Source organism: Papio anubis, chromosome 7 (assembly GCF_008728515.1).
Source record: "Papio anubis isolate 15944 chromosome 7, Panubis1.0, whole genome shotgun sequence".
NCBI classification, from domain to species: Eukaryota; Metazoa; Chordata; class Mammalia; order Primates; family Cercopithecidae; genus Papio; species Papio anubis.
This window is the reverse complement of record NC_044982.1, coordinates 32,664,817-32,691,735: the sequence shown is the minus strand read 5'-3', so window position 1 is coordinate 32,691,735 and position 26,919 is coordinate 32,664,817. Positions and strand designations below refer to the sequence as shown.

The 26,919-nt window shown below is 44.1% G+C and overlaps 2 protein-coding genes across 8 annotated transcripts in view; one reads left to right on the top strand and one right to left on the bottom strand.

Annotated features, from left to right (window-relative positions):
- The window catches only part of ENTPD5 (ectonucleoside triphosphate diphosphohydrolase 5 (inactive)), a 57,401-nt gene extending 44,859 nt beyond the window's left edge, over positions 1 to 12,542 (bottom strand). For 3 of the 4 annotated variants that reach the window (XM_009211941.4, XM_031667988.1, XM_003902032.5), the window contains exons 1-3: positions 12,404 to 12,542; positions 8,688 to 8,794; positions 3,309 to 3,372 (exon numbers count right to left, since the gene is read on the bottom strand). The gene's annotated coding sequence lies outside the window, so the exon portion shown is untranslated. The remainder of the gene's footprint in view (positions 1 to 3,308; positions 3,373 to 8,687; positions 8,795 to 12,403) is intronic. The other variant, XM_031667989.1, reaches the window with a different exon arrangement.
- The window catches only part of BBOF1 (basal body orientation factor 1), a 46,421-nt gene continuing 32,010 nt past the window's right edge, over positions 12,509 to 26,919 (top strand). The window contains exons 1-4 of one of the 4 annotated variants that reach the window (XM_021941373.2): positions 12,600 to 12,688; positions 13,500 to 13,550; positions 15,869 to 16,097; positions 24,141 to 24,206. In XM_021941373.2, coding sequence (XP_021797065.2) covers positions 16,032 to 16,097; positions 24,141 to 24,206 — 132 coding nt within the window. In that variant the 5' untranslated portion in view covers positions 12,600 to 12,688; positions 13,500 to 13,550; positions 15,869 to 16,031. Of the gene's footprint in view, positions 12,689 to 13,499; positions 13,617 to 15,868; positions 16,098 to 24,140; positions 24,207 to 26,919 lie in introns of all 4 variants that reach the window. The other 3 variants (XM_009211947.3, XM_003902041.4, XM_009211946.4) reach the window with 3 other exon arrangements.

The following is a 26,919-nucleotide window of genomic DNA, read 5'->3' as shown; positions in this document are numbered from 1 at the left end:
GCCTTGGTAACAAAGTGAGACCTTGTGTTGAAAAAAAAATTTATTTTTTTTTTAGATGGAGTCTCATTCCGTTGCCAAGGCTGGAGTGCAGTGGTGTGATCTCGGCTCAGTGCAACCTGCACCTCCCAGGTTCAAGTGATTCTCCTACCTCACCCTCTCAAGAAGATGGGATTATAGGCACCCACCACCATACTCAGTTAATTTTTTTGTATTTTTAGTAAAGATGGCGTTTCACTATGTTGGCCAGGCTGGTTTTGAACTCCTGACCTCAAGTGATGCGCCCACCTTAGCCTCCCAAAGTGCTAAGATTACAAGCATAAGCCACCACCCCGGACAAAGAAAAAAAATTTTTTTTAAACTCAGGTTTTCTTAGATCATTGTCAAGGACTTACATACAACAAGGCCAGTGAACATGCAACCTTCTGGGGGAGAGACTGAACAGAATGAACTTCCAACAATATGAGCTGTCTCAAACTGGTAGGGAGGGAAGGGTCCTTGCTCCAAATCTGATCATGTTTCCAGAATAGATTCACAGATCAGAGGGCTAGTTGAACGATATAGCCGTTTATTTTTTATTTTTTTCTTTTCTTTTTTTTTTGAGACGGAGTCTCGCTCTGTTGCCCAGGCTGGAGTGCAGTATGGTACGATCTTGGCTCACTGCAACCTCCACCTCCCGTGGGTTCATGCCATTCTCCCGCCTCAGCCTCCTGAGTAGCTGGGACTATGGGCGCCGGCCACCATGCCCGGCTAATTTTTTTTGTATTTTTAGTAGAGATGGGGTTTCACTGTGTTAGCCAGGAGGGTCTCGATCTGACCTTGTGATCTGCCTGCCTCAGCCTCCCAAAGTGCTGGGATTACAGGCGTGAGCCACCACGTCTGGCCTAGCCTTTTATTTTTTCTTTCTTGAGACAGGATCTTGCGGTGCCCAGACTGGTCTCAAACTCCTGAGCCTAGTGATCCTCCCACCTCAGCCTTCCAAGTAGCTTGAATTATAGGCTCATACCACCATGCCTGGCTGGATATATCCTTTAAAGTCTAACCCTAAAATCAAATACTGTATCTGCCAATTGAGAAATGAGAATTGATGTCACTGGTAGTTACCAACAAATACATAATTCTTTCCTGTAAACAGGTCATTTTTGTATGCACATTATTTCATTTTAATCAAAACGTCATTAGACAAGTGTCAAGAAGGCCCATTCTGCACAATGAACTCATTTGGGTATAATAACAAAATGAGTCAGGCATGACCTCATTCTCCATTGTTTCAGGGTTGACTTCACTACAATAATCACTCCTCAGGAAAGCTATTGCTATTGTTGCCTCTCTTTCTTCACATATCAGGAGGTCTTTTCCTGCCCATTCATTAAGAATCAAAGTCCTTTAGATAAGAAGATATCAATCAGGAGGGGGTTCATATTGCCCCAATGAAAAAACAGAATGAAAATCCGAGGTGATGAGCTCTGTCTGCCTCGAAACCCATATCCACTGTGGGAGGCACTATGTACAGAAGAGTAACTGCCACTAGGATCAGTGCCACTGGGCACCGTTTATATTGGATTTTAACTTTGGGAAGAGAATAAAACATTTTCTCTTTCTTGTCATCAACTGAGAAATAGCTACTGCTTCAAACAGTTAAATCAAAATGAAAAACATGAGAAAGATAAAAATATTACAATGATAGTTTCATGTATAAAGGAAGGAATAGCGGTTCCCCATAATTTCATTTTCCCAAATTTGTCTTTCCCCCACCAAATCTGCCTTCAAGATGCTTTCCTTCTAAATACCAAAGAAACTTCAGGTTTTAAAAAAAACTTATTTTTATTGACAAGGTCTTGCTCTGTCACCCAGGCTGGAGTGCAATGGAACAATCACAGCTCACTGTAGCCTTGAACTCCTGCAATCCTCCTGCTTCAACCTCCCAGAGGGCTGGGACTTCAGGCATGAACCACTGCGCCCAGATAATTTTTATGTGTTTTCAATTTTTTTTGTTGTTGTTGTTTTTTGAGACAGAGTCTCACTGAGTTGCCCAGGCCGGATGGCGTGCAGAGGCGTGATCTCGGCTCACTGCAAGCTCCGCCTCCTGGGTTCACGCCATTCTCCTGCCTCAGCCTCCCGAGTAGCTGGCACTACAGGCGTCTGCCACCATACCTGGCTAATTTTTTGTATTTTTAGTGGAGACAGGGTTTCACTGTGTTAGCCAGGATGGTGTCGATCTTCTGACCTCGTGATCTGCCCGGCTCAGCCTCCCAAAGTGTTGGCATTACAGGTGTGAGCCACCGTACCTGGCCGTGTTTTCAATTTTTTTATAGAGAAAGGAGTCTCGCTTTGTTGCCCAGGCTGGTCTCAAACTCCTGGACTCAAGTGATCCTCCAGCTTCAGCCTCCCACGTCCCAAACCTCTCAAGGGATTACAAGCATGAGCCACTATACCTGGCTCCACTATAACACTTTAACAGTGTTTGGTAAAAGTGTTTTCGGCCAGGCGTGGCGGCTCACACCTGTAATCCTAGCACTTTGGGAGGCCGAGGCGGGTGGATCACCTGAGGTCAGGAGTTTGAGACCAGCCTGACCAACGTGGAGAAACTCCGACTCTACTAAAAATATAAAACTAACCGGGCATGGTGGCCCATGCCTGTAATCCCAACTACTCGGGAGGCTGAGGCAGGAGAATCGCTTGAACCCGGGAGGCGGAGATTGCAGTGAGCTGTGATTGAGCTATTGCACTCCAGCCTGGGCAACAAGAGCAAAACTCCATCTCAAAAAAAAAAAAAAAAGTGTTTCCATTGTGAATTATATAATTTCCCACAGGGAATACCCTTTTATTTATAGTTCAGAGTCATGATTATGATTATCAGTTATGTTTTCCTGTAAAACTGAGATGCTTCCAAGGGCTACAGTAGGTCTATAGGACTGTTTGCCCTTCTGTCACCAAATGGTCCCAGCTTGCTATCCTTTCTGAGCTAGTTTTTTCTGACATCATGCTATCTATTATCACTGATCAGTATTGTCATGTGCCCAACTCCTTCAATAAACCACCATTACCTCCTAATTTTCTTTTTAAATCTGTTGTAGGATGTAAATCAGCCATAATTATTATTATATATAAGCCATAATTATTAGAATTTCAAGTCAACATAAGCAAATGAGGGCCTCTCCAACAGAATAAGGCTACTGGACTTTGTGACAGCTCTTTCAGTGCCTTGTGGACCCTTTTCCATCTACTGTGATCTCTCAGCTAGGAACAACAAAGCAGAAATTGCAGAAATCTGACCTAAGAAAAAGTGAAGTATTATATATGTTACTTACCAATTTTTTCTTTCCTTCTGAATTTTCTCCTTTGTTCCTTTAACTATTATATCGCTTTTTCAACCTGTGTAAGATGGAAATGAGTAATTATGAGAACAGTTTCCTTTTTTTCTCTGCTGTCAGTATGCCTATTTTTGACTGTTATCTCTTCTACATTTTCATTTCTAATCTTTCCAGGCTTTGGAATCCACATCATCAAGCTCATCTCCTGACTTGTAATCTAATGCCCTCCTGCTCTTTCTTCTCCCCTACACTTTCTTCTCACTCAAATTACAACCTCAGCTACTTTACCACACATCCAGCTCATTTAAAAAGTCACCAACAGCAAGAGACGCAAGTCACACTCCTTCTAGAAGCTGGTGTATATGTGTGTGTAAAGGTGGAGAAGGCAATGACTAAGGAGCTAATTCGTAAGTAAAGTACACAGACTGGATGTGGTAACTCATGCCTATAATCCTGGCACTTTAGGAAGTCAAGGCAGGCAGTTAGCTTGAGCTCAGGAGTTTGAGACCAACCTGGGCAACATGGCGAAACCACATCTCTACAAAATATACAAAAAATTAGCCAGGTGTGGTGGCATGTGCCTGTAGTCCTAGCTACTTGGGAGGCTGAGACAGGAGGATTGCTTGAATGTGGGAGGTTGAGGCTGTAGTGAGCTGAGATATGAGGTCTTTTTTTGCTGCTAAAATGCCAGCCAGGCTGGGCGCGGTGGCTCAAGCCTGTAATCCCAGCACTTTGGGAGGCCAAGACGGGCGGATCACCAGGTCAGGAGATCGATATCATCCTGGCTAACACGGTGAAACCCTGTCTCTACTAAAAAATACAAAAAACTGGCCGAGCGAGGTGGTGGGTGCCTGTAGTCCCAGCTACTCGGGACGCTGAGGCAGGAGAATGGCATAAATCCGGGAGGCGGAGCTTGCAGTGAGCTGAGATTCGGCCACTGCACTCCAGCCTGGGCGACAGAGAGACTCCGTCTCAAAAAAAAATAATAATAATAAAATAAAATAAAATGCCAGCCATATGTTCCACAATATAATCAATGAGTAGCTACTATTACATGCATGAGTATGTGGTTAAAAGGGACCAAGCAGATGGGGGCTTGGTGGCTCACACCTATACTCCCAGCACTTTGGGAGACTAAGGTGAAAGAATCACTTGAAGAATTTGAGTTTATATATTATTTTCTATTCCCTCAGGAACAAAAAAGTTAAACTTACCTACACAACATAAATCTGAAGATGACACATTGAAGACAGGATTTGAATTATGGATATGACTCATGCAACCAATGTTATAAATTCTAACTACAGGGTCTCCAAAGTAAACTTTTTTTTTTTTTTTTTTGAGATGGCATCTTGCTCTGTTGCCCAGGCTGGAGTGCAATGGCATGATCTTGGCTCACTGCAACCTCCGCCACCCAGGTTCAAGCAATTCTCCTGCCTCAGCCTCCCGAGTAGCTGGGATTACAGGTGCCCACCATCATCCCCGGCTAATTTTTTATTTTTAGTAGAGAGGGGGTTTCATTATGTTGGCCAGGCTGGTCTTGAACTCCTGACCTCAAGTGATCCACCAGCTTTGGCTTCCCAAAGTGCTGGGATTATAGGCATGAACCACTGGTGCTAGCTGGGACTCATTCATCTTTGAACACTGATTACTTAACAGAGTACCATCTGGCATATATGTTTGTTTAATGTTTGTTAAATAAATTAACAAATACATAAATCTCGTCATTCTGCTTCTCAAAATTTTCATTAATGTCCCACTGTCCACAACAGAAGTTACAAACTCAAATACCTACAGGCAAAGGGCAGGAAATGTAAATAAGTGAAGGTGTGTGTAAGACAAAAGGAACTGGTAGGGATTGTGGTAAACTGGAGAGCATGTGTCCCATCTGAAGGTGTGGCTTCTTGCTATTCCCACCAATTGCTACCATAATGGAACGTAGGCCCCATTCTGCCAGGTCTTCTGATTTTTCAAGGTAAGCTGAAAGCACAGATTTCTTTGTAAAATCTGCTGATTTTTAAATGATGACAACTAATTCCATTTAAAATCCCCCAAAAACCCACCTTTCAGGCCAAAGAAAACACATTCTATGAGCCAAATCCAGCCAAGTCACAAGCTGGTGGCTCTAGTCTGCAGGATAAAAGACAAATTCCCTGCCTGACATTCTAAGTCGTTCACAATGAGTTCCCAGCCTGCCTTTTTAGAGTTTTTGGCCTACTCATTCCATACAATAACCCTCTGCTCTAGTCTAGTGGTTCTGAAACTTTAGCATGCATCAGAACCACCTGGAGGGCACAGATTGCTGGGCCTCATTGCCAGTATTTCTGATTCAGTAGGTCTCAGGTGGGGCCTGTGAAACTGCAGTTCTAATAAGTTACCAGATGATGCTGATGCTACCGGTCTGTGGATCACACTTTAGGAAACAATGCTCGAGTTTAAGCATACTCTAAATTGTGCTCACATTGTTCTAACTTCCCAGATGAACTTCCCTCTGCTTTCAGTCCATCTCCTTCTGTAAACTTTCCCTGACTACGACAGTCTTAAATGTCTCCAAATTCAATAGCACCTAGGGTTTGGGCCAAGCTTAATCAACCCACAGCCCATGGGCCACATGCAGCCCAGGACGGCTTTGAATGCAGCCCAACACAAATTCGTAAACTTTCTTAAAATATTATGAGATCTTTTTTGTGATTTTTTTTAACTTCATCAGCTATCATTAGTGTTAGTATATTTTATGTGTGACTCAAGACAATTTTTCTTCTTCCAGTGTAGCCCAAGGAAGCCAAAAGATTGGACACCCCTAGTCTACACCGTCTCTCCTTTATCAATCCCTGCTTGGTACTGTTTACTGTTAAGTGTTTGTGGATGGGTGACAATGAGGTTGTATATTCTCAGAGATCAACATCCAGGTCAGAGCTTTACACATCTGACTGTAAACAACTTGAGGGCAAGGGCCTTCTCTTGCTCCTTACTGTACCCATCAAGTTATCAGACAGGTTGTTATACAGTTGGTATTCATTAAATGTTTCTTTTCTTTTTTTTTGAGATGGAGTCTCGCTCTGTTGCCCAGGCTGGAGTGCAGTGGTGTGATCTCGGCTCACTGCAAGCTCCGACCCCCGGGTTCACGCCATTCTCCTGCCTCAGCCTCCTGAGTAGCTGGGACTACAGGCGCCTGCCATCACGCCCGGCTAATTTTGTGTATTTTTATTAGAGATGGGGTTTCACTGTGTTGGCCAGAATGGTCTTGATCTCCTGACCTCATGATCCGCCCGCCTCGGCCTCCCAAAGTGCTGGGATTGCAGGCGTGAGCCACCGCGCCCGGCCTCATTAAATGTTTCTTAAATGAATGAACGTTTGACAGATCCATGACATGAAAATGCAGACAAGTGGGCCTAAAATTTGGGTAATTTTTCTTTGATTTTTTAAAAAATTAGAGACAGGATCTTGTTATGTTGTTCAGGCCAGTCTCAAAATCCTGGGCTCAAGCGATCCTCCTACCTCGGCCTTCCGAAGTGCTAGGATTACAGATGTGAGTCACTGTGCCCAGTCCAGGTAAGTTTTCTTAGACAATTTTTAGTCTGTGGCTCTGTTGGGATGGACAACTAATAAAAATGGGATATTTTGCAAATAAAGTAACAGTAGTTAATAATTATGTGTAGGCATAGTGGTGCACACCTGTAGTCCCAGCTACTTGGGAAGCTGAGGTAGGAGGATCTCTTGAGCTCAGGAGCTTAAGTTCAGCCTGGGCAACATAACAAAACCCCATCTCAAAAATATATGGCCAAGCATGGTGGCTCACAACTATAATCCCAGCACTTTGGGAGGCTGAGGTAGGAGAACCATTTGAGCCCAGGAGCAACATAGTGAGACCCAGTCTTAACCAAAAAAAAAAAAAAAAGAAAAAGTTAGCTGGGCATGGTGGCATGAACCTGTGGTCCCAGCTACTCAGGAGACTGACGTGGGAGAACTGCTTGAGCCCAGAAGGTTGAGGCCGCAGTGAGTCATGATTGCACCACTGCATTCCAGACTGGGTGACATAGAGAGACCCTGTCATTCATTCATAAACAAATAAACTAAATAAATAAATAATTATCTGTGGTAATGTATCTTGTATATAAGTAAAACAGTGAATGCTTTAAATTTTTAAAATTTATCTAAAAGTGATAAGATTAAATCCTTGACCACCAGGATTTCTTAAAATGCCCCTGCAGAGATCTGAACTAGTCTTAATATCACAAGAAAATGTCAATTTAGTAGAATTCTATATTTGCAGCACATGCAATAAAAAAGCAGGATGAAAGTAACTCCTGGTCAGGTGTGGGTGGCTCAAGCCTGTAATCCCAGCACTTTGGGAGGCCAAGGCAGGCAGATCACCGGAGGTGAGGAGTTCAAGACCAGCCTGGCCAACATGGTGAAACCCCATCTCTACTAAAATACAAAAATTAGCCAGACATGGTGGCAGGTGCCTGTAATCCCAGCTACTCGGGAGGCTGAGGCAGGAGAATCACTTGAACCTGCGAGGTGGAGGCTGAAGTGAGACACGATTGTGCCACTGCACTATAGCCTGGGCGAAAGAGCAAGACTACCTCTCAAAAAAAAAAAAAAAAAAAGTAACTCCCAAGAGAAACACTGATTATTCCCTTTAGTACAGTTTGGATAATAATATATTTATTTAGGATTCTAAAGGCTATGTAAAAACAAAATCTAAAGCTGTTCACTTAGTCTGTTCTACCTATAAAGTACCATCTGCTATAAGGTGATTTCAAGAATGATTTATGAAGAGAAACATGGCTTCTAAGGTAAACCCAAATAAAGTTACAGATGAGTTTATACAGTAAACCCAGTTCTGGAGTTACTAGAAGAAACAAGCAGAAGTACTACCCCCCGCTCTCCCCGCACCCCCGCCCTTTTTTTTTTTTTTTTTTGAGAAAGAGTCACACTATTGCTCAGGCTGGAATACAGTAGCACAATCACGGCTCACTGAAGCCTTGACCTCCCTGGGCTCAGGTGATCCTCTGAACTCAGATTCCTGAGTAAGCTGGAACTACAGGTACATGTCACCACACCCGGTTAATTTTTGTACTTTTTGTAAAGACAGGGTTTTGCCATGTTGTCCAGACTGGTCTTGAATTGGGCTTAAGCAATCTACCTGCCTTGGCCTCCCAAAGTGTTAGGATTACAGGCATGAACCACCATGCCCAGCCAGAAGTTCTATCTATTTTGATACATAATAGTTCTAAATGTTATATATGGTTTATTGAACAAAATTAACATCACCTGGCAAAATAATAGAGAATTAAATTCAGGAAAAAAAGAAAACCACCATTCAGGAGCATTTGAAATACATTTACAACTTTAAGCTGGTGGAGATATTACCTTACATCTGGATACAAGTCCTACCTAACAGCACCATAATGATCTTGTCTGTATGAGGATTCAGCCAAGACACTCCACATTTCTTTGTTGACCAGGAACAAGGAAAACTGGACAGAAAAAGAATTACAAAACCAAGTCAACAAAACAAGAAGTGGTTTATTCCAAGTTTAAAAGCATTAGTGTTCTAAACAATGAAACAAGGCAAATTTATTTAGTAATAATTCCCGAAACTTCACAGTAAAGGCACCTACCAGTAGCTGTGGAAGGAAATGCTACCACATGAACTACTAAATAGCAACTTCCTACTCTACTATCCATACTATCAGTTGTTGCTCACCAGCAGATGACAGTAACAACATTCAGTTCTTTGGTAGAAAATGAGGGAATTCAGAAGACTGTAGACTCTAGACCCACCTCTACCAGAGTATGAAATCTTGGCATTTCTCTGAGTCATATTCATGTCACAACAGCTTTATCTACAAAATCAAACTTAGTCAATAAAAAATATATACAATAAAATAAACTAGGTCAGGCGTGGCTGCTCATGCCTGTAATCCCGGCACTTTGGGAGGCAAAGGCAGGAGGATCACTTGAGCTCAGGAGTTTAAGACCTGCAACATGGCAAAACCCTGTCTCTACAAAAAATACAAAATTAGCCAGGCGTGGTGGTGCATGCCAGAGGCTGAGGTGCATGCCAGAGACTTGAGTCCAGGAGGTTGAAGCTGTAAGGAGCCATGACCCTGCCACTGTACTCCAGCATGGACAAGAGTAAGACCCTATCTCAAGAAAACCACCAATTGGCCGGGCGCGGTGGCTCACGCCTGTAATCCCAGCACTTTGGGAGGCCGAGACGGGCGGATCATGAGGTCAAGAGATCGAGACCATCCTGGCTAACACGGTGAAACCCCGTCTCTACTAAAAAAATACAAAAAGCTAGCCGGGCGCGGTGGCGAGCACCTGTAATCCCAGCTACTCGGGAGGCTGAGGCAGGAGAATGGCGGGAACCCGGGAGGCAGCGCTTGCAGTGAGCTGAGATCCGGCCACCGCACTCCAGCCTGGGTGACAGAGCGAGACTCCGTCTCAAAAAAAAAAAAAAAAAGAAAACCACCAAAAAACCCAAAACCAATAAAAGAAACTATAAAGTACTATAACTAAGGTACTACGCATATATTAATAATCTTGTTATAGTCAAATTTTTGTTTATAAATTAATCTATAAGCCTATGTTCAAATAAGGAGTCTTGAACTGATTTTCATATTATAAAGTTACCAATTTCTGGCTGGGCTAGGTGGCTCACACCTGTAATCCCAGCACTTTGGGAGGCCGAGGTAGGAGGATCACAAGGTCAGGAGATCGAGACCATCCTGGCTAATACGGTGAAACCTGATCTCTACTAAAATTACAAAAAATTAGCCGGGCGTGGCGGTGTACGCCTGTAGTCCCAGCTGCTGGGGAGGCTGAGGCAGGAGAATGGCGTGAACCCAGGAGGCGGAGCTTGCAGTGAGCCTAGATAGTACCACTGCACTCCAACCTAGGTGACAGAGCAAGACTCCATCTCAAAAAAAATAGTTACCAATTTCTAGAATAAATTCTGAATATACAGCCTGTGACAGAAGATGCCCTACTCTCTTTTCTGCAGCTTATCAACAGTGTGCTTTTTCAGAACCTTACACATACAAAATTAATAGTAACTGTATAGATTTTATATCAGAGATAACCCCTTCAATATATGGCGATTCCACCTATGGATTCATGGGAGTGTGAAAATGTACCAGAAATACAGTCAGAAAAAGCCATGATCAGCCAGGCGCGGTGGCTCACGCCTATAATTCCAGCACTTTGGGAGGCCAAGGCGGGCGGTTCACCTGCGGTCAGAAGTTCGAGACTGGCCTGACCAAAATGAAGAAACCCCACCTCTACTAAAAATATAAAAGTAGCCGGGCGCCGTGGCGCATGCCTGTAATCCCAGCTACTCGGGAGGCTGAGGCAGGAGAATTGCTTGAATCCGGGAGGTGGAGGTGGTGGTGAGCCGAGATCGTGCTATTGCACTCCAGCCTGGGTGGGCAACAAGAAAGAAACTCCCTCTCAACAAAAAAAAAAAAAAAAAAAGAAAAAGCCATGATCATGCTGACAGATGGTATGTATAAAAAGGTTTATGCCAGCCTGACCAACATGGTGAAACCCTGTCTCTACTAAAAATACAAAATTAGCCAGGATGGTGGTGTGCGCCTTTAATCCCAGCTACTCGAGAGGCTGAGGCAGGAGAATCGCCTGAACCCGGGAGGTGGAGGTTGTGGTGAGCCGAGATCGCGCCATTGCACTCCAGCCTGGGCAACAAGAGCGAGACTCCGTCTCAGGAAAAAAAAAAAAAAAAAAAAAGAAAAAAAAAAAGGTTTACAGCCGGGGGCGGTGGCTCACACCTGTAATTTCAACACTTTGGGAGGCCGAGGTGGGTGGATCACCAGAGGCCAGGAGTTCGAGACCAGCCTGGCCAGCATGGTGAAACTCCATCTCTACCAAAAATACAAAAATTAGCTGGGTGTGATGGCACGCACCTGTAGTCCTAGTTACTGGGGAGGCTGAGGCAGGAGAATCCTTGAACCCAGGAGGTGGAGGTTGCAGGGAGCTGAGATGCCCCACTGCACTCCAGCCTGGGCGACAGGAGACTGTCTCAGAAAAAAAAAAAGTTTACATGACTTATCATTACCAAATCGGCATGTTCCCTCAGGGCAGAAACAGAAATTCAGAAACAGAAATCATGCAAGTGGCAAACAAAGTGGGGGGGAGTAATTAGAGGTTAAAGACCTCGGGAAGGGGTGTACGAATTAAGTCCTCCATAGAGAAATGGTGAGGAAGGATCTACAACGACATTTAAAATAAACTTTTTAAATTGAAATGGAGTATAACACAGAGCAGAGCTTCAACCACAAGTCTCCTATTGGCTTGACACTCAGAATACCATATCTTTCTTAATGACTAACTAACTGAGTCTAATTGAAAAATGAGAATACTTGTGAGTACACTCCTTTTCAGAGGTGTATTCAGGATTTCAGGAGTCGGGGAGGCAAGTTGAAGAGCTTTCAACTTTATGCAACTTTGAGGAAAGAAGGCTACGGACGGGTGAGGTATTAGCAAATGGAAATCCGGGGGACGGTCGTGGGCGGGAAGTATGGGCCACACAGGACCTAATGAGGCCCAGGACCCTGCTCCTGACCTCGCTAGCAGCACTCCCCTCCCTGCCGGCTCCCTGGCGTGCTGCTGCGCTTGGGAGGCAGTCAGCCTCGCCCCCAACCACCGCCCTCGGGAAAGTCATCAACAGCCTATCAAAAAACGTTTGGCCTGGGACGTCTGCTGGCTGCGCTATCCCTTACAGAATCAGCAAAGATGAAAAGCCAGGAAAGGGATGGAACTCAAAGAAGTCGGGCAGTGCCGGGAGCGGCGGAGGCGGAGCGGGGGCGAGAGCTGGCAGCCGCGGTCACGCTGGCTGCGGCGTGGAGGCACGGAAAAGGGCTGCGGCTCAGACCACCGCGGCGGGGCGGGCGGACCAGCGGGGATCTAAGCTTCCTGAAGCAAGGGTGCCCCGACCGCGGCGACTCCTGACACACCCGGGCCGCAGGACGGAGCGCTACCGCCCGGGGCTGCCAGCTCGCGCCTCCCGCCCGCAGAGCCCGGGCCCCACATAGAAGATCAGGAGCCGCCGACTCTCGCACACTCACCGCGCGCGCGCCACCCTGGCGCGGCAGCCCGCCGCCCTCGGCGCGACCTCCGCCCCGCCCCGCGCGCGGCGGCGTCTGGGCCACGCCACGGGCGCGTGCGCTCTCCGCGCGCCGTCAGCGGCGGGGGCGGGGCGTTGCCCGTTCGGCGTCCAGGTTCCCTTGGAGACGGAGCCGGCCAGGGTGGCGGCGGCTGGGCAACGACGACAGCGGAGCCGCTGGGGAAGCCAAGATGCCGTCGAAGGGAAAGGACAAAAAGAAAGGCAAGAGCAGAGGCAAAGACACTAAGTAAGGAGAAGCCGCGCGAGAGTCCCCCTCTCCTTGGGCCTGCCTGAGATTTCGGGTCTGGGGCTGGCTACCTGGCGCCCCCCGCGCCGGCCCCCTCGGACCCTCTTGGCTCTCCCGGCTTGTGAGGATTACAGTTCCCATGTCCATAGTCTGACACATCTCTACTATGTGGTTCAGATTATCTTAAACGTGTAGCGGATGTATAAAGTATTTCCTTGGGCATTTTCAGAGATCTCTTTTGGTTCAAAGGGGACACCTGAAGTATTTTACCAAGTTGGGTAATTGTTGAGGTTTTCCCAAACTGATCCGAGCCATTGAGGTGGGTAATGTTCTAGCACTAACCCCTTACAGGCCTGGAGTTGCTGCTAGATTGCTACTAGCCGTGTTGGGGGACCCCGGTGGTTTCTGGACACGTTGGAGTCCTATGTGGTGTGCAGCAATATCATATATGGGAACACAGAGTTGGCACCAAACTTGAGATGTTTGTAAAGTAACTTAAGAGAGTAATTCATGCTCAATACAGAAAGTTTGGGAAACATGGGAAGTACCAAAAGAGAAAACAAAAATAACCTGTAGTCTCATTATCCAAAAATAAACACTACTATATTTTGGAGTATTATTTTATTTTTTAATAAAATGATAGCCCAATGTACATACTTATATGTGACTTTTTTCTTCCCATGTATTAATGTAAGTATTATCTTATGGGGTTTTTTGTTGTTGTTGTTTTTACATAGCTGCACAGTTTGTTTAGCCCTTAAAGTGCCAAGGGCTTATCACATTCCTAGAACTCACTCACATATGTTTTCAGATTTTGACCATGCTTCTACAGTACACATTTGAACAATGAGGAACACTGACGGTAAGAGACCTTATTCCTTGGATTTTCCATGACCCATTGTTTGAGAAACCTGGCTTTGTTTCTACAGTGAGTATAAGTGGTCCTATTAGAGTGTCTAATTTCTTGCATCAAGTACTTTTTTTTTTTTCCTTGAGACCAAGTTTTGCTCTTGTTGCCCAGGCTGGAGTGCAATGGCGTGATCTTGGCTCACTGCAACCTCTGCCTCCTGGGTTCAACCAATTATTCTGCCTCAGCCTCCTGAGTAGCTGGGATTACAGGCACCTGTCACCACGCCCAGCTAATTTTTTTATTTTTAGTGGAGACAGGGTTTCACCATGTTGGCCAGGCTGGTCTTGAACTCCTGACTTCAGGTGATCCACCCGCCTTGGCCTCCCAAAGTGCTGGGATGACAGCCTTGAGCTACCATGCCCTGTCACATCAAGTACTTTGAGCCACTTAGATTTGATACCTGGATGGTCGTAGTGAGATGGTGTATCACCAGTGCCTAAATCATACCAGAAAGGGACATCAAGAGTTATAACAGGCTGAGGGGTTGGGAATGGAGCTGGCCTTAATTTGAAGAGAACAAAAGGTGAAACTGGGACTTTGGTTCTCTCCACTGCAAACCCATTACCTCTGTGGAAGAGGACTGAGAACCAGAGGTAGGAAAGTGGATGTGGAGGGTGGCAGTATAGAAAGGTCCACATATACATATGTGTGAAAATATTTAGAATTCAAATACAGGTGAAATATTCTTAAATATTGTGTACGTATTTGTATATCATGGTACCTACCATATATAAGGAGTAGTGTTTTGTTAATGCTTATACAATAAATATTTAGAAAAATCTCTTCCTTTACCACTTTAATCTTTGAATCCCTCCTTTTTCCTCTCCACCTCTATATAAATGATTATGGTTTCTCAGGCATCCTTAAAGCCTGGTGGGCGGGGCATCGTGGCTCATGCCCAGCACTTTGGGAGGCTGAGTGGGGGAAGATCACTTGAGCCCAGGAGTTCAAGACCAGCCTGAACAACATAGGAAGACCCTGTCTCTACAAAAATTTTTGTTAAAAATTAGTTGGGCATGCTAACTCATGCCTGTAGTCACAGTTACTCAGGAGGTTGAGGTGGAGGATTGTCTGGGCCTGGGAGGTCGAGGATGCAGTGAGCTGTGTGTTGCTACTGTACTACATCCTGGATGACAGAGCAAGACCTTGTCTCAAAAAAAAAAAAAAAAAAAGTCCGGTGAACCGTGGCACCAGCTGATAAAGTATTTAACATACTTGCCCTAGTGACTTGACTTTTTGTCCAAGACCTAGCCAAAAACAAAACAAAACAAAAACAAAAAAACCTCAAAAGTAGAGGGTGAAGTGGGTGGGAGATTATAGTTACACTACCAATGGGTATACTCATGCAGAAAATAAACAGAGATAATGGGTTTGCAGTGGAGAGAACCAAAGTCCAGCACTGAGTGAGTAGGAATAGAAAAGATAGTTTAACTACAGGAGAATCAGGCCAGGGCACTGGTTCACACCTGTAATCTCAGCACATTAAGAGGCTGAGGTGGGAGGATACTTGAGCCCAGGAGTTGGAGAACAGCCTAGGCAACATAGTGAGACCCCATCTCTATTAAAAAAAAAAAAAATGGGAGAATCAAATAAGTAAATGAAAAGATATAAAAACTGTCCAGGTGCAGTGGCTCACACCTGTAATCTCAGCACTTTGGGAGGCTGAGGTAGGAGGATCACTTGAGCCCAGGAGTTCAAGACCAGCCTGGGCAACATGGCAAAAACCTATTTCTACAAAAAATACAAAAATTAGCTGGGTATAGTTGCATAATCCTGTAGTCCCAGCCACTTGGGAGGCTGAGGTGGGTGGATGGCTTGAGCCCAGGAGGCAGGGGTTGTGGGGAGCCGAGATCGTGCTTCTGCACTCCAGCACGGTGACGGAGCCAGGCCCTGTCTGAAAAAAAAAAAAAAAAAAAAAGGTATGAAAGCTTTATGAAATGAGTTTGGTTTATCCTGTCTTTTCCCTTTGTTTTTCCAGTCTTTTCGAGTTATGCTCCGGGGCTCGCCTCTTCCAGGACGAGGCACTTACTTAATTCTCTTATGTGAATACGAGTGAATATGTATTTTTTCTTTCATTTTTCAAATGTGAATGTGTATTTCTTATTAACTTATTCATCCAACAATGTTTTCTCATGTGTGCCAGGGGAAATGCCAAGCAAAACAAATTTAAAAAGAGAAAAATTTAATAGTAATATAGTAGAGTTATATACTGTCTGCATATTAGAGTTGTATAAATAGTCATATACTGTCAATGTCCTCTTCCCATGCAGGAAGTTAATAAAAACAGATGAATCTGTGGTGGACAGAGCCAAGGCCAATGCCTCCCTTTGGGAGGCCAGGTTGGAAGTCACAGAACTCTCTAGGATTGAGTATCGTGATACTTCACGGACACTGGCAAAAAGTAATGAGGACTTAAAGAAAAAGCAATGTAAAATGGAGAAAGATATAATGTCAGTATTAAGTTACCTGAAGAAGCAGGATCAGGAGAAAGATAATATGGTAGGTAGGCAGAAAACCTCCTCAGCCTCATTAACTACCTCTATGGTGATACTGATGTGGTTATGTATTTCAAAGATTTTTAATTCCTTGAAATCTTAACATATAGTTAAGACATTTCAATTGACCTTAACTCTCCTTGAAGCTAGACACTTTTTCAGAATGGTTTTACTGTTATTGGCTCTCTAATTTTCAATCCTTGTTCCATGTTTTCTTCTCTGAAGCAAACAGAGATTGATGATCATAAGGGAACATTATGATCCACTTTATTTTAAGGACAAGAGCATGGTATGTGATCTATCTATATATATATACACACACACACATATATATATATATATATATTTTTTTTTTTTTTTTTGAGACAGAGTCTCGCTCTGTCGCCCAGGCTGGAGTGCAGTGGCCGGATCTCAGCTCACTGCAAGCTCCGCCTCCCGGGTTTCCGCCATTCTCCTGCCTCAGCCTCCCTAGTAGCTGGGACTACAGGCGCCCGCCACCTCGCCCAGCTAGTTTTTTGTATTTTTTTTTTAGTAGAAACGGGGTTTCACCGTGTTAGCCAGGATGGTCTCGATCTCCTGACCTCGTGATCCACCCGTCTCGGCCTCCCAAAGTGCTGAGATTACAGGCTTGAGCCACCGCTCGCGGCCGTGATCTATATTTTTTTATGCTAATTTTTAGTTTTAAAAATTTGTAAAGCCGTTCACTGGTAATCTGTGATAATGTTCTGAACCCAGCAAGTTGAATCTTTTTTTTTTTTTTTTTTTTTTGGCCAGTTGAATCTTGTATCTTATTGTACCTTATTAAAGTGTTGAGAGTAAAGCTATCATTTTATATTTGGAAGAAAAAGGGAGGCCGGGCGCAGTGGCTCACGCCTATAATCCCAGCACTTTGGGAGGCTAAGGTGGGCAAATTGCCTGAGCCCAGGAGTTCGCAACCAGCCTGGGCAGCAAGGTGAAACCCCGTCTCCACTAAAATACAAAAATTAACCGGGCATGGCTGCATATGCCTGTAGTCGCAGCCACTCGGGAGGCTGAGGCAGGAGAATTGCTTGAACCCGGGAGGCAGAGATTGCAGTGAGCTGAGATCATACCACTGTACTCCGGCCTGGGCGACACAGCGAGACTCTATCTCAAAAAAAAAAAAAAAAAAAGAAAAAGAAAAAGGGAAGGGAACTAACATTTTGGAGCCACTACAACGTACTATACTGGGTGCTTTACTTCTCTGATTCTTTTACTAACCTCCTATTATTTTAATAACCCTGTGTAGCTGTAATATTGTTATTTCCATGTTACAGATGAAGAAATTGACTCTCAGAAAGGACAGGTAACTTGCCCAAAGTTACACCCCTAGTAGATGTTAAAAGTAGAAATTCAGTCTGGGTGCTGTAGTTCATGCCTATAATGCCAACACTTTGGGAGGCCGAACTGGAGGATAACTTAGCCTGGGAGTTCAGGACCAGCCTGGGGAGCAATGCAAGACCCAGTCTCTACACAAAATAAAAAAATAGCCAGGCATGGCAGTGTGCACCTATAGTCCCAGCTACTCAGGAGACTAAGGTGGGAGGATCACTTAAGCCCAGGAGGTTGAAGCTGCAGTGAGCCATGGTCATGTCACAGCAGTCCAGCCTCGGCAACAGAGCAAAACTCTGTCTCACATTATTATTATTTTATTATTACTTTTGAGACAGGGTCTCACTCTATTGCCTGGTCTGGAGTGCAGTGGTGTGATCATGGCTCACCACAGGATCAACCTCTGGGCTCAGATGATCCTCCTGCCTCTGTCTCCCAAGCAGCCAAGACTACAGGCACGCACCTCCATGCCTGGCTAATTTTTTGTATTTTTGGTAGAGACAGGGTTTTGCCATGTTGCCCAGGCTGGTCTTGAACTCCTGGTCTCAAGTGATCTGCCTGTCTTGGCCTCCCAAAGTGCTGGGATTACAGGCATGAGCCATTGCACCTGGCCACAGCGTTCATTTGTAAAAAGCTTTACTGAGATATAATTCATACATGATAATACACATATTTGAAGTGTACAATTTGATATGTTTGACAAATGTATTCCACACTACAGATGCTTTTGAGTCCTCCCTGGTGTCCTGTGAATGATGAAGTTTCTCCAGTCCAGTGGGAGTAGGCACTATTACTGGCCCAGTGGTGCCCGGCACTGTTCCTTCCAATCCTTTTGGATGGTTCTTTCTTCATCCTCAAGTAGCTCCCTCACGTGAATGTGCTGATCAGTTCTCAGCTAAATACTCCAGGAGGACCCTCTGTGGATCTCTCTTCTTTCTCTGTGCTGCCCTCTCCTCTCCGGTACTCTGCTGTCCTGTGAACTCTAGCTGCCTTGGCCCCTCCATACTCTCAGCTCCATTTCTTCAACTCAGGAAGCCTGCCAACCTCTCCCTGCACCGCAGCCTGGAAACTCTTTCAAAGCAGTAAGCTTGGGGCAGTCACAAAGTTCACCTCTTTTATATCCTTTCTCTTTGGTGATTACTGTCCTTTGTTGCCTGATGTCCAGCATCCTGAAAATCATTATTTCATATCTTTTGTCGTTTAAAAAAACTGTTTTAAGTAAGAAGGTGAATCTAGTCCCTGACATACCAAGTTGACCAAAAGCAGAGGTCCCTCCAATGTTCTTTGCATGCCACTGACTTACATGCTCAAGAGAAATCTAGGAGTCATCCCTGACACCTTTTTCCCCTTTCCCACAGCCAGTCCATCAAGACTTATTCTCTGTCCTGGCCAGGCATGGTTCATGCCTGTAATCCCAGCACTTTGGGAGGCCAAGGCGGGTGGATTACTGAGGTCAGCAGTTTGAGACCAGCCTGGCCAACATGATGAAACCCCATCTCTACTAAAAATATAAAAATTAGCCAGGTGTGGTGGCAGGCACCTGTAACTCCAGCTATTCAGGAGGCTGAGGCAGGAGAATCATTTGAACAAGTGAGCCAAGATCACACCATTGCACTCCAGCCTGGGCAACAAGAGTGAAACTCCATCTAAAAAAAAAAAAAAAAAAAACAGTGCCAGAAAATAAAATAAAAAATTTTAAAGGGCATGGCCTTGTTTGAAGGGGCTCCCATTGGCCAAATCCAGGACAATCAAAATATTAGGTTGATGCATTAAAAGAATGTCAAAAACCATAATTCCTTTTGCACCAACCTAATAAAGAATAGCAAAAATGGCTGGGTGCAGTGACTCGCGCCTGTAATCCCAGCACTTTGGAAGGCCAAGACAGGCAGATCACCTGAGGTCAGGAGTTCAAGACCAGCCAGGCCAACATGGCGAAACCCTGTCTCTACTAAAAATACAAAAATTAGTTGGGTATGGTGGTGCGCACCTGTAATCCCAGCTACTCAGGAAACTGAGACAGGAGAATCACTTGAACCCAAGAGGCGGAGGTTGCAGTGAGCTGAGATCGCACCACTGCACTCCACCCTTGGGGACAGAGTGAGACTCTGTCTCAAAAAGAAAAAAAAAAAGAATGGCAAAAACTGCAATGCTTTTGCAGTAACCTAATAAATAATGACAGTAATGGATTATAACTTATTGAACGAAATAAAAATCCACATGTGTATACTACTAATAAATACATTAATAAATAAGGGAGAAAGGAAGCCTTTTTTTCTTTTTTTCAGATGGAATCTCGCTCTGTCACCCAGGCTGGAGTGCAGTGGTGCGATCTTGGCTCACTGCAACCTCCGCTGGGTTCAAAGGATTCTCCTGCCTCAGCCTTCTGAGTAGCTGGGATTACAGGTGCACCACCATCATGCCTGGCTAATTTTTGTATTTGTAGTAGAGACAGAGTTTCACTGTGCTGGCCAGGTTGGTCTCAAACTCCTGACTTCAGGTGATTCACCTGTCTTGGCCTCCCAAAGTATTGGGATTACAGCCATGAGCCACCTTACCCGACTTTCTTTTTTTTTTTTTTTGCCATAGAATGCCAATTAGTAAATTTCCAAGGAGTGATGGAGTTAGAAAAATCACCCTTTGGCATCATAGTAATAACTGAATCAGTCAAGAATCATCAATGGATGCTAAAACCTACTGGATGAAAGTTTAATGAGGAGGATAATTTCATAGTCTCAAAAGATCTTCTCACAAATTACTTAATAATCACAAAAGAAAAAATAATAACTTTTAGGTGGAGAAAGTGGGCAGACACAACCTTAACCAACTGGTTAAAATGAGCATCAATCAGTACACACTAATGATGTGATGTACTGAAAAGGATACATCATCACTTAGGTACTATATATAGCCTACCAAAAATGGACAACCTGAATCTACTCATGAAGAAGCATCAGCCAAGCCCAACCCTGGCCAATATCCTTTTTAAAAAGTCAATTTAAAAACAAAGACCGAGAAACTGTTCCAGATTAAAGGGGACTAAGACACATGACAGCTAAATGCAATGCATGATCAAGGGTTGTATCCTAGACAAGAAAAATACAAAATTGCTATAAAGGACATTATTGGGATAATTATAGCAGAATTTAAATATAGAGTATATATTACATAATACTATATTAATGTTAAACTTCCTCATCTTTATAATTTTATAGTGCTTTTAAAAGGGAATGCCCTTTTTCTTCAAAAATAGATACTGAATGGCCAGGCACGGTGGCTCACGCCTGTAATCTCAGCACTTTGGGAGGCTGAGGCTGGTGGATCACCTGAGGTCAGAAGTTCGAGACCAGCCTGGCCAACATGGTGAAACCCCATCTCTACAAAATATACAAAAAATTAGCCAAGCGTGGTGGCGCATGCCTGTAGTCCCAGCTACTTCGGAGGCTGAGGCAGGAGAATTACGTGAGCCCGGGAGGCATAGGTTGCAGTGAGCCAAGATTGCGCTGCTACACTCCAGCCGGGGCAACAGAGCAAGACTCCGTTTCAAAAAAAAAAGAAAGAAAAAGAAATAAGGAAATAGATACTGAAGTCTTTAGGGGTAAAAGGTCATCTTGAAATTGACATTACCCTTTACCACTAAAAAAATACACACACACACACACACACACACACACACACACATACAGATAGAGAGAGGGAAAGCAAAGGTGGCAAAATTAATGTATATGAGTGAATAGTATGGTAATTTTTTGTACTCTTCTTGAAACTTGTCTTGGCTAGGCACTGTGGCTCAGGCCTATAATCCCAGCACTTTGGGAGACCAAGGCAGGAGGATCACTTAAGCCCATGACTTTGAGACCAGCCTGAGCAACATGGCAAGACTCCATCTCTTTTTTTTTTTTTTTTTTTTTTTTTGAGACGGAGTCTTGCTCTGTCACCCAGGCAGGAGTGCAATGACATGATCTTGGCTCACTGCAACCTCCGCCTCCCGTGTTCAAGCGATTCTCCTGCCTCAGCCTCCCGAGTAGCTGGGATTACAGGCGTGCGCCACCACGCCCAACTAAGTTTTGTATTTTTAGTAGAAACAGGGTTTCACCATGTTGGCCAGGCTGGTCTTGAACGCCTGACCTCAGGTGATCCACCTGTCTTGGCCTCCCAAAGTGCTGGGATTACAAGCTTGAGCCACCACGCCCGGCTGACTCCATCTGTATTTTTAAAAATTATTTTTAGACCGGGCGCGGTGTCTCACACCTGTAATCCCAGCACTTTAGGAGGCCAAGGCAGGCAGATTACGGGGTCAGGAGATCGAGACCATCCTGGCTAACACAGTGAAACCCCGTCTCTAGTAAAGAATACAAAAAATTAGTCGGGCGTAGTGGCGAGCGCCTATAGTCCTAGCTACTCAGGAGGCTGAGGCAGGAGAATGGCGTGAACCCAGGAGGCGGAGGTTGCAGTGAGCCGAAATTGCGCCACTGCACTCCAGCCTGGGCGACAGAGCAAGAAAAAAAAAAGTATTATTTTTAAAAAGAAACTTTTTGGGTCAGACACAGTGGCTCATGCCTGTAATCCCAGCACTTTGGGAGGCTGAGGCGGGCAGATCACCTGAAGTCAGGAGTTCGAGACCAACCTGACCAACATGGAGAAACCCTGTCTTTACTAAAAATACAAAATTAGCCGGGCCTGGGGTGGCACATGCTTGTAATCCCAGCTACTCGGGGGGCTGAGGCAGGAGAATTGCTTGAACCTGGGAGGTGGAGATTGCAGTGAGCTGAGATCATGCCATTGCACTCCAGCCTGGGCAACAAGAGTAGAACTCCTGGCTGGGCGCGGTGGCTCAAGCCTGTAATCCCAGCACTTTGGGAGGCCGAGACGGGTGGATCACGAGGTCAGGAGATCGAGACCATCCTGGCTAACACGGTGAAACCCTGTCTCTACTAAAAAATACAAAAAACTAGCCGGGCGAGGCGGCGGGCGCCTGTAGTCCCAGCTACTCGGGAGGCTGAGGCAGGAGAATGGCGTGAACCCGGGAAGCGGAGCTTGCAGTGAGCTGAGATCCGGCCACTGCACTCCAGCCTGAGTGACAGAGCGAGACTCCGTCTCAAAAAAAAAAAAGAAAGAAAAGAAAACAAAAGAAAGTAAAAAGAAACTTTTTTCTGAAAAAGTTACCCAGATAAGGCTGGGCACAGTGGCTGACGCCTGTAATCCTAGCACTTTGGGAGGCCAAGGCAGGCAGATCACAAGGTCAGGAGTTCAAGACCAGCCTGGCCATATGATGAAACCCTGTCTCTACTAAAACTACAAAAATTAGCCAGGTGTGGTGGCATGCGCCTGTAGTCCCAGCTACTCGGGAGGCTGAGGCAAAAGAATCACTTGAACCTGGGAGACAGAGGTTGCACTGAGCCGAGATTGTGCCACTCCACTCTAGCCTGGGCGACAGAGAGAGATTCCATCTCAAAAAAAAGAGTTACCCAGATAAGAGATGTAAATAAAATCTACAACAAGATATCACCTCATACCCGTTAGAATGGCTACTGCCAAAAAAACAGAAAATAAGTGTTGGCAAGGACGTGGAGGTGTTAGAACGCTTGTGCACTGGTGGTGGGACTGTACAATGTTGTAGCCATTGTGGAAAACAGTATGGAAGTTCCTCAAAAGATTAAAAATAGAAATACCAATCTCACTTCTGGGTATATTTAATATATCCAGAACAATTCAAAGCAGGATTTTTGTTGTTGTTGAGACAGGATTTCACTCTGTCACCCAGAGTGGAGTGCAGTGGCGTAATGTTGGCCCACTGCAACCTTCACCTCCCAGGCTCTAGCTGGGATTACAGGTGCTCGCCACCACACCTGGCTAATGTTTGTATTTCTTTGTAGAGATGGGATTTTGCCATGTTGCCCATGCTGATCTAAAACTCTGAGCTCAAGCAATCCACCCACCTCGGCCTCCCAAATTGCTGGGATTACAGGCATGAGCCACTCCGCCCAGCCCAGAGCAGGATCTTGAAGAGATATTTGCACGCCCATATTCATTGTAGCACTATTCACAATAGCCAAGAGGTAGAAGCAACCCAAATTATCCATCGATGGGTGAATGGATAAGGAAAAGGTGTATGCATGTGGTGCAATAGTATGCACCTTAAAGGAAATCCTGTCACAAGCTATGACATGAATGAACCTCAAGGACATTATGCTTAATGAAATAAGCCAGTCACCAGAGGGCAAATAATGTATGATTCCACTCATGAAGTGTCCAAAGTAGTCAAAATTATAGAAACAAAGTAGAGGATGGTTGCCAAGTGCTGGGGAGAGGTAAGGGGAAATTAGGATTTATTGGGTATACTTTTAGTTTTGTAAGATGAAAAGTTCTAGAGATTTGTTGCAGAACAACGTGAATATACTTAACACTACTGAGCTATATGTTTAAAATGGTTAAGATGGTAAATTTAATGTTGCTTTTATTTTTAACCACAAAAACAAAAAAAAAGTTGCCCAGGTACTTCTGATGATAGCCAGGTTTTAGAAACTGGCAATAGCAGGTTGAAGGTATGGGAAATTTCCTGTCCCCTCTTCTTCTCTTTCCGCCTCACTCACCTTTTTTACCATAATGGTTTTAGTATTGTGTGAAACTAGTCCACTTAATAAAGGTAGACATAGAGCAGTTTCTCTATCTTCCCACCTTGTATTTTGATTTTCCACAGATTGAAAAACTGAAACAGCAATTAAATGAAACAAAGGAAAAAGCCCAAGAGGAAAAGGATAAATTGGTGAGTTATCTATGTGTACTAATACTCCACTTACTGGATGGTCAGGTTTCTGGCAAGCTTAGGCATTTAAGACCCAATGACAGTGAGTGAGTAAGTTCTCTGGGCAGCCTAATGACCTTAAAGCTTGATTGTACAGAAATTCAAAAACAAGGCTGGGCATGATGACTCATGCCTGTAATCCCAACACTTTGGGACGCCAAGGCCTGGCCAACATGATGAAATCGAGATCAGCCTGGCCAACATGATGAAACCCTATCTCTACTAAAAATTAAAAAATTAGCCAGGCATGGTGGTGCACACTTACAATCCCAGCTACTTGGGAGGCTGAGACAGCAGAATCGCTTGAACCCCGGAGGCAGAGGTTGCAGTGAGCTGAGATCACGCCATTGCACTCCAGCCTGGGTGAGAAGAGTGAAACTTCATTTAAAAAAAAAAAGCTATTGTAAAAAAACATATAATATTAAGATTGCTTCCTGATACTGAATTTGTTATTGTTTCTAGTGCTTTTCAGCGGATGGAGCTAGGCAATGTAAGTTTTTTTAAATATTAAAAGAGATCATAACTCCATACTAGTACTTTCAGTTTAGATGCAGGAATACAGAATTTTTACTTAACTTTATCTCTGTCTCCTTTATCCCTTGACAAAAGTCCTTCTTCTTACTGATACCAATATAATTACCTAGTTGCTTAAACCCCAATATATCAATCTCAGAATACTAATATTACCACCAAAAATAAATTACTGAAAACAGTTTAAGATTTTGGGGGGCACTTTTCTCCCTTAGGATATATACCAATAAGGATCTATGATAAAATTGCAAGGTTTAAGAACCATTTGAAATTCTTTTCTATGAGGTTATTCCACCAACTCAACAACATATTTTGCTTTTGATTTTTAGAGGTTGGTTTTTTTTTTTCTTTCATTTTACTGTATTTATTTAATTTTTTTAGAGATGGGAGTTTTGCTATATTGCCCAGGCTGATCTTCAACTTCTGACCTCAAGCAGTTCTCCTTGCCTCAACCTCCTGAGTAGCTGAGACTACAGGCATATACCACCACACCTGACTTAGAGGTTGCTTTTTAAAAAATTAGTTTTGCCTATAAAATTATGTAAAATATTTACATGGTTCCAAAGTCTGTAAAACAAGTTATATGCTGAGAAATCCAACTTCTTTTTTTTTTTCCTTTTTTTTTAGATGGAGTCTCACGTCACCCAGGCTGGAGTGCAGTGGCGCAATCTCTGCGCACTGCAAGCTCTGCCTATCGGGTTCACTCCATTTTCCTGCCTCAGCCTCCCGAGTAGCTGGGACTACAGGCGCCTGCCACCATGCCTGGCTAGTTTTTTGTATTTTTAGTAGAGATGGGGTTTCACTGTGTTAGCCAGGATGGTCTCGATCTCCTGAACTCTTGATCTGCCTGCCTCAGCCTCCCAAAGTGCTGAGAAATCCAACTCCTATCCATGTCTTTTCCACACTATCTTCTCCCTCTCCCTGTAGAAAACCATTTTATTTCTTTTGTGTTTTATCCTCTCTTTAAAAAAAAGTTGCTAAAGAAATTGTTTCCTTATCGGAAAAGCTAAAAAAAAAGTCATAAACATATATATATAGAGAGAGAGATTATATATAAGGAGATTATATATATAGATTATATATAAAATCTTTCTTAGATAAAAGGTAGCATGCAATATACATAGACCTGTACCTGCTTTTTTTATTTAACAGTATGCCTCGTTGATCACTCCATAGCAGTATGTAGAGACATTCCCTTTTTTTTTTTTTTTTTTTTTTGAGACAGGATCTCCCTCTTTTGCCCAAGCTGGAGTGCAGTGGCACAATCATAGCTCACTGTAACCTCAAACTACTAGGCTCAAGGGGTCCTCCCACCCCAGCCTCCGGAGTAGCTGGAACTATAGGCAAGTACCACTACACCTAGCTAAATTTTGTATTTTTTGTAGAGATGGGATCTCACTGTGTTACCCAGGCTGATCTTGAACTCCTGGCCTCAAGCGATCATCCCAGCTTGGCCTCCCAAAGTGTTGGAATTACAGGTGTAGGCCACCACGCCTGGCATCATTCCCTTTTATAGCTGTGTGATGATTATTATGTAGATGTATCATAGTTTATTCAAATGATCCCTGTCTTAGTTCAGGCTATTATGACAGAATACCATAGACTGAGGTGCTCAAACAACAAACATTTATTTCTCATCATTCTGGAGGCTAGAAGGTCAGGGTGCTAGCATGGTTGAGTTCTTGGTGGAGTCCCTTCTTCTGGTTCACAGGTGGCCACTTCCTGCTGGATCCTTACTTTTGTCAGAGAGAAAGCTCTGGTTTCTTCATCTCTTTCTTCACTAGTCCCATCATGGAGGCTCCACCCTCATGATCTCATCTAAACCTAACTACCTCCCAAAGGTCACACCTCCAAATACCATCACATTGGGGATTAGGGCTTCAACATAGGATTTTTTGGGTATACACATACAGCTCATAGCAGTCCTTTTTTGATGGATAGTTGGATTGTTTCCAGTCTTTTTCTATTACAATGAATGTGCCAGTAAAGAGCATATATCTTTTCACATTTTGGCCATTATATCGTTGGGATAGATTCCTGTAAGAGGTATTGCTAGACCAAAGAAAAGTATATAATTGTTCTAGATATTGCCAAATTTCCCTTTATAGATACTGTACTGTTCTATAATACCATTAGCCATGCA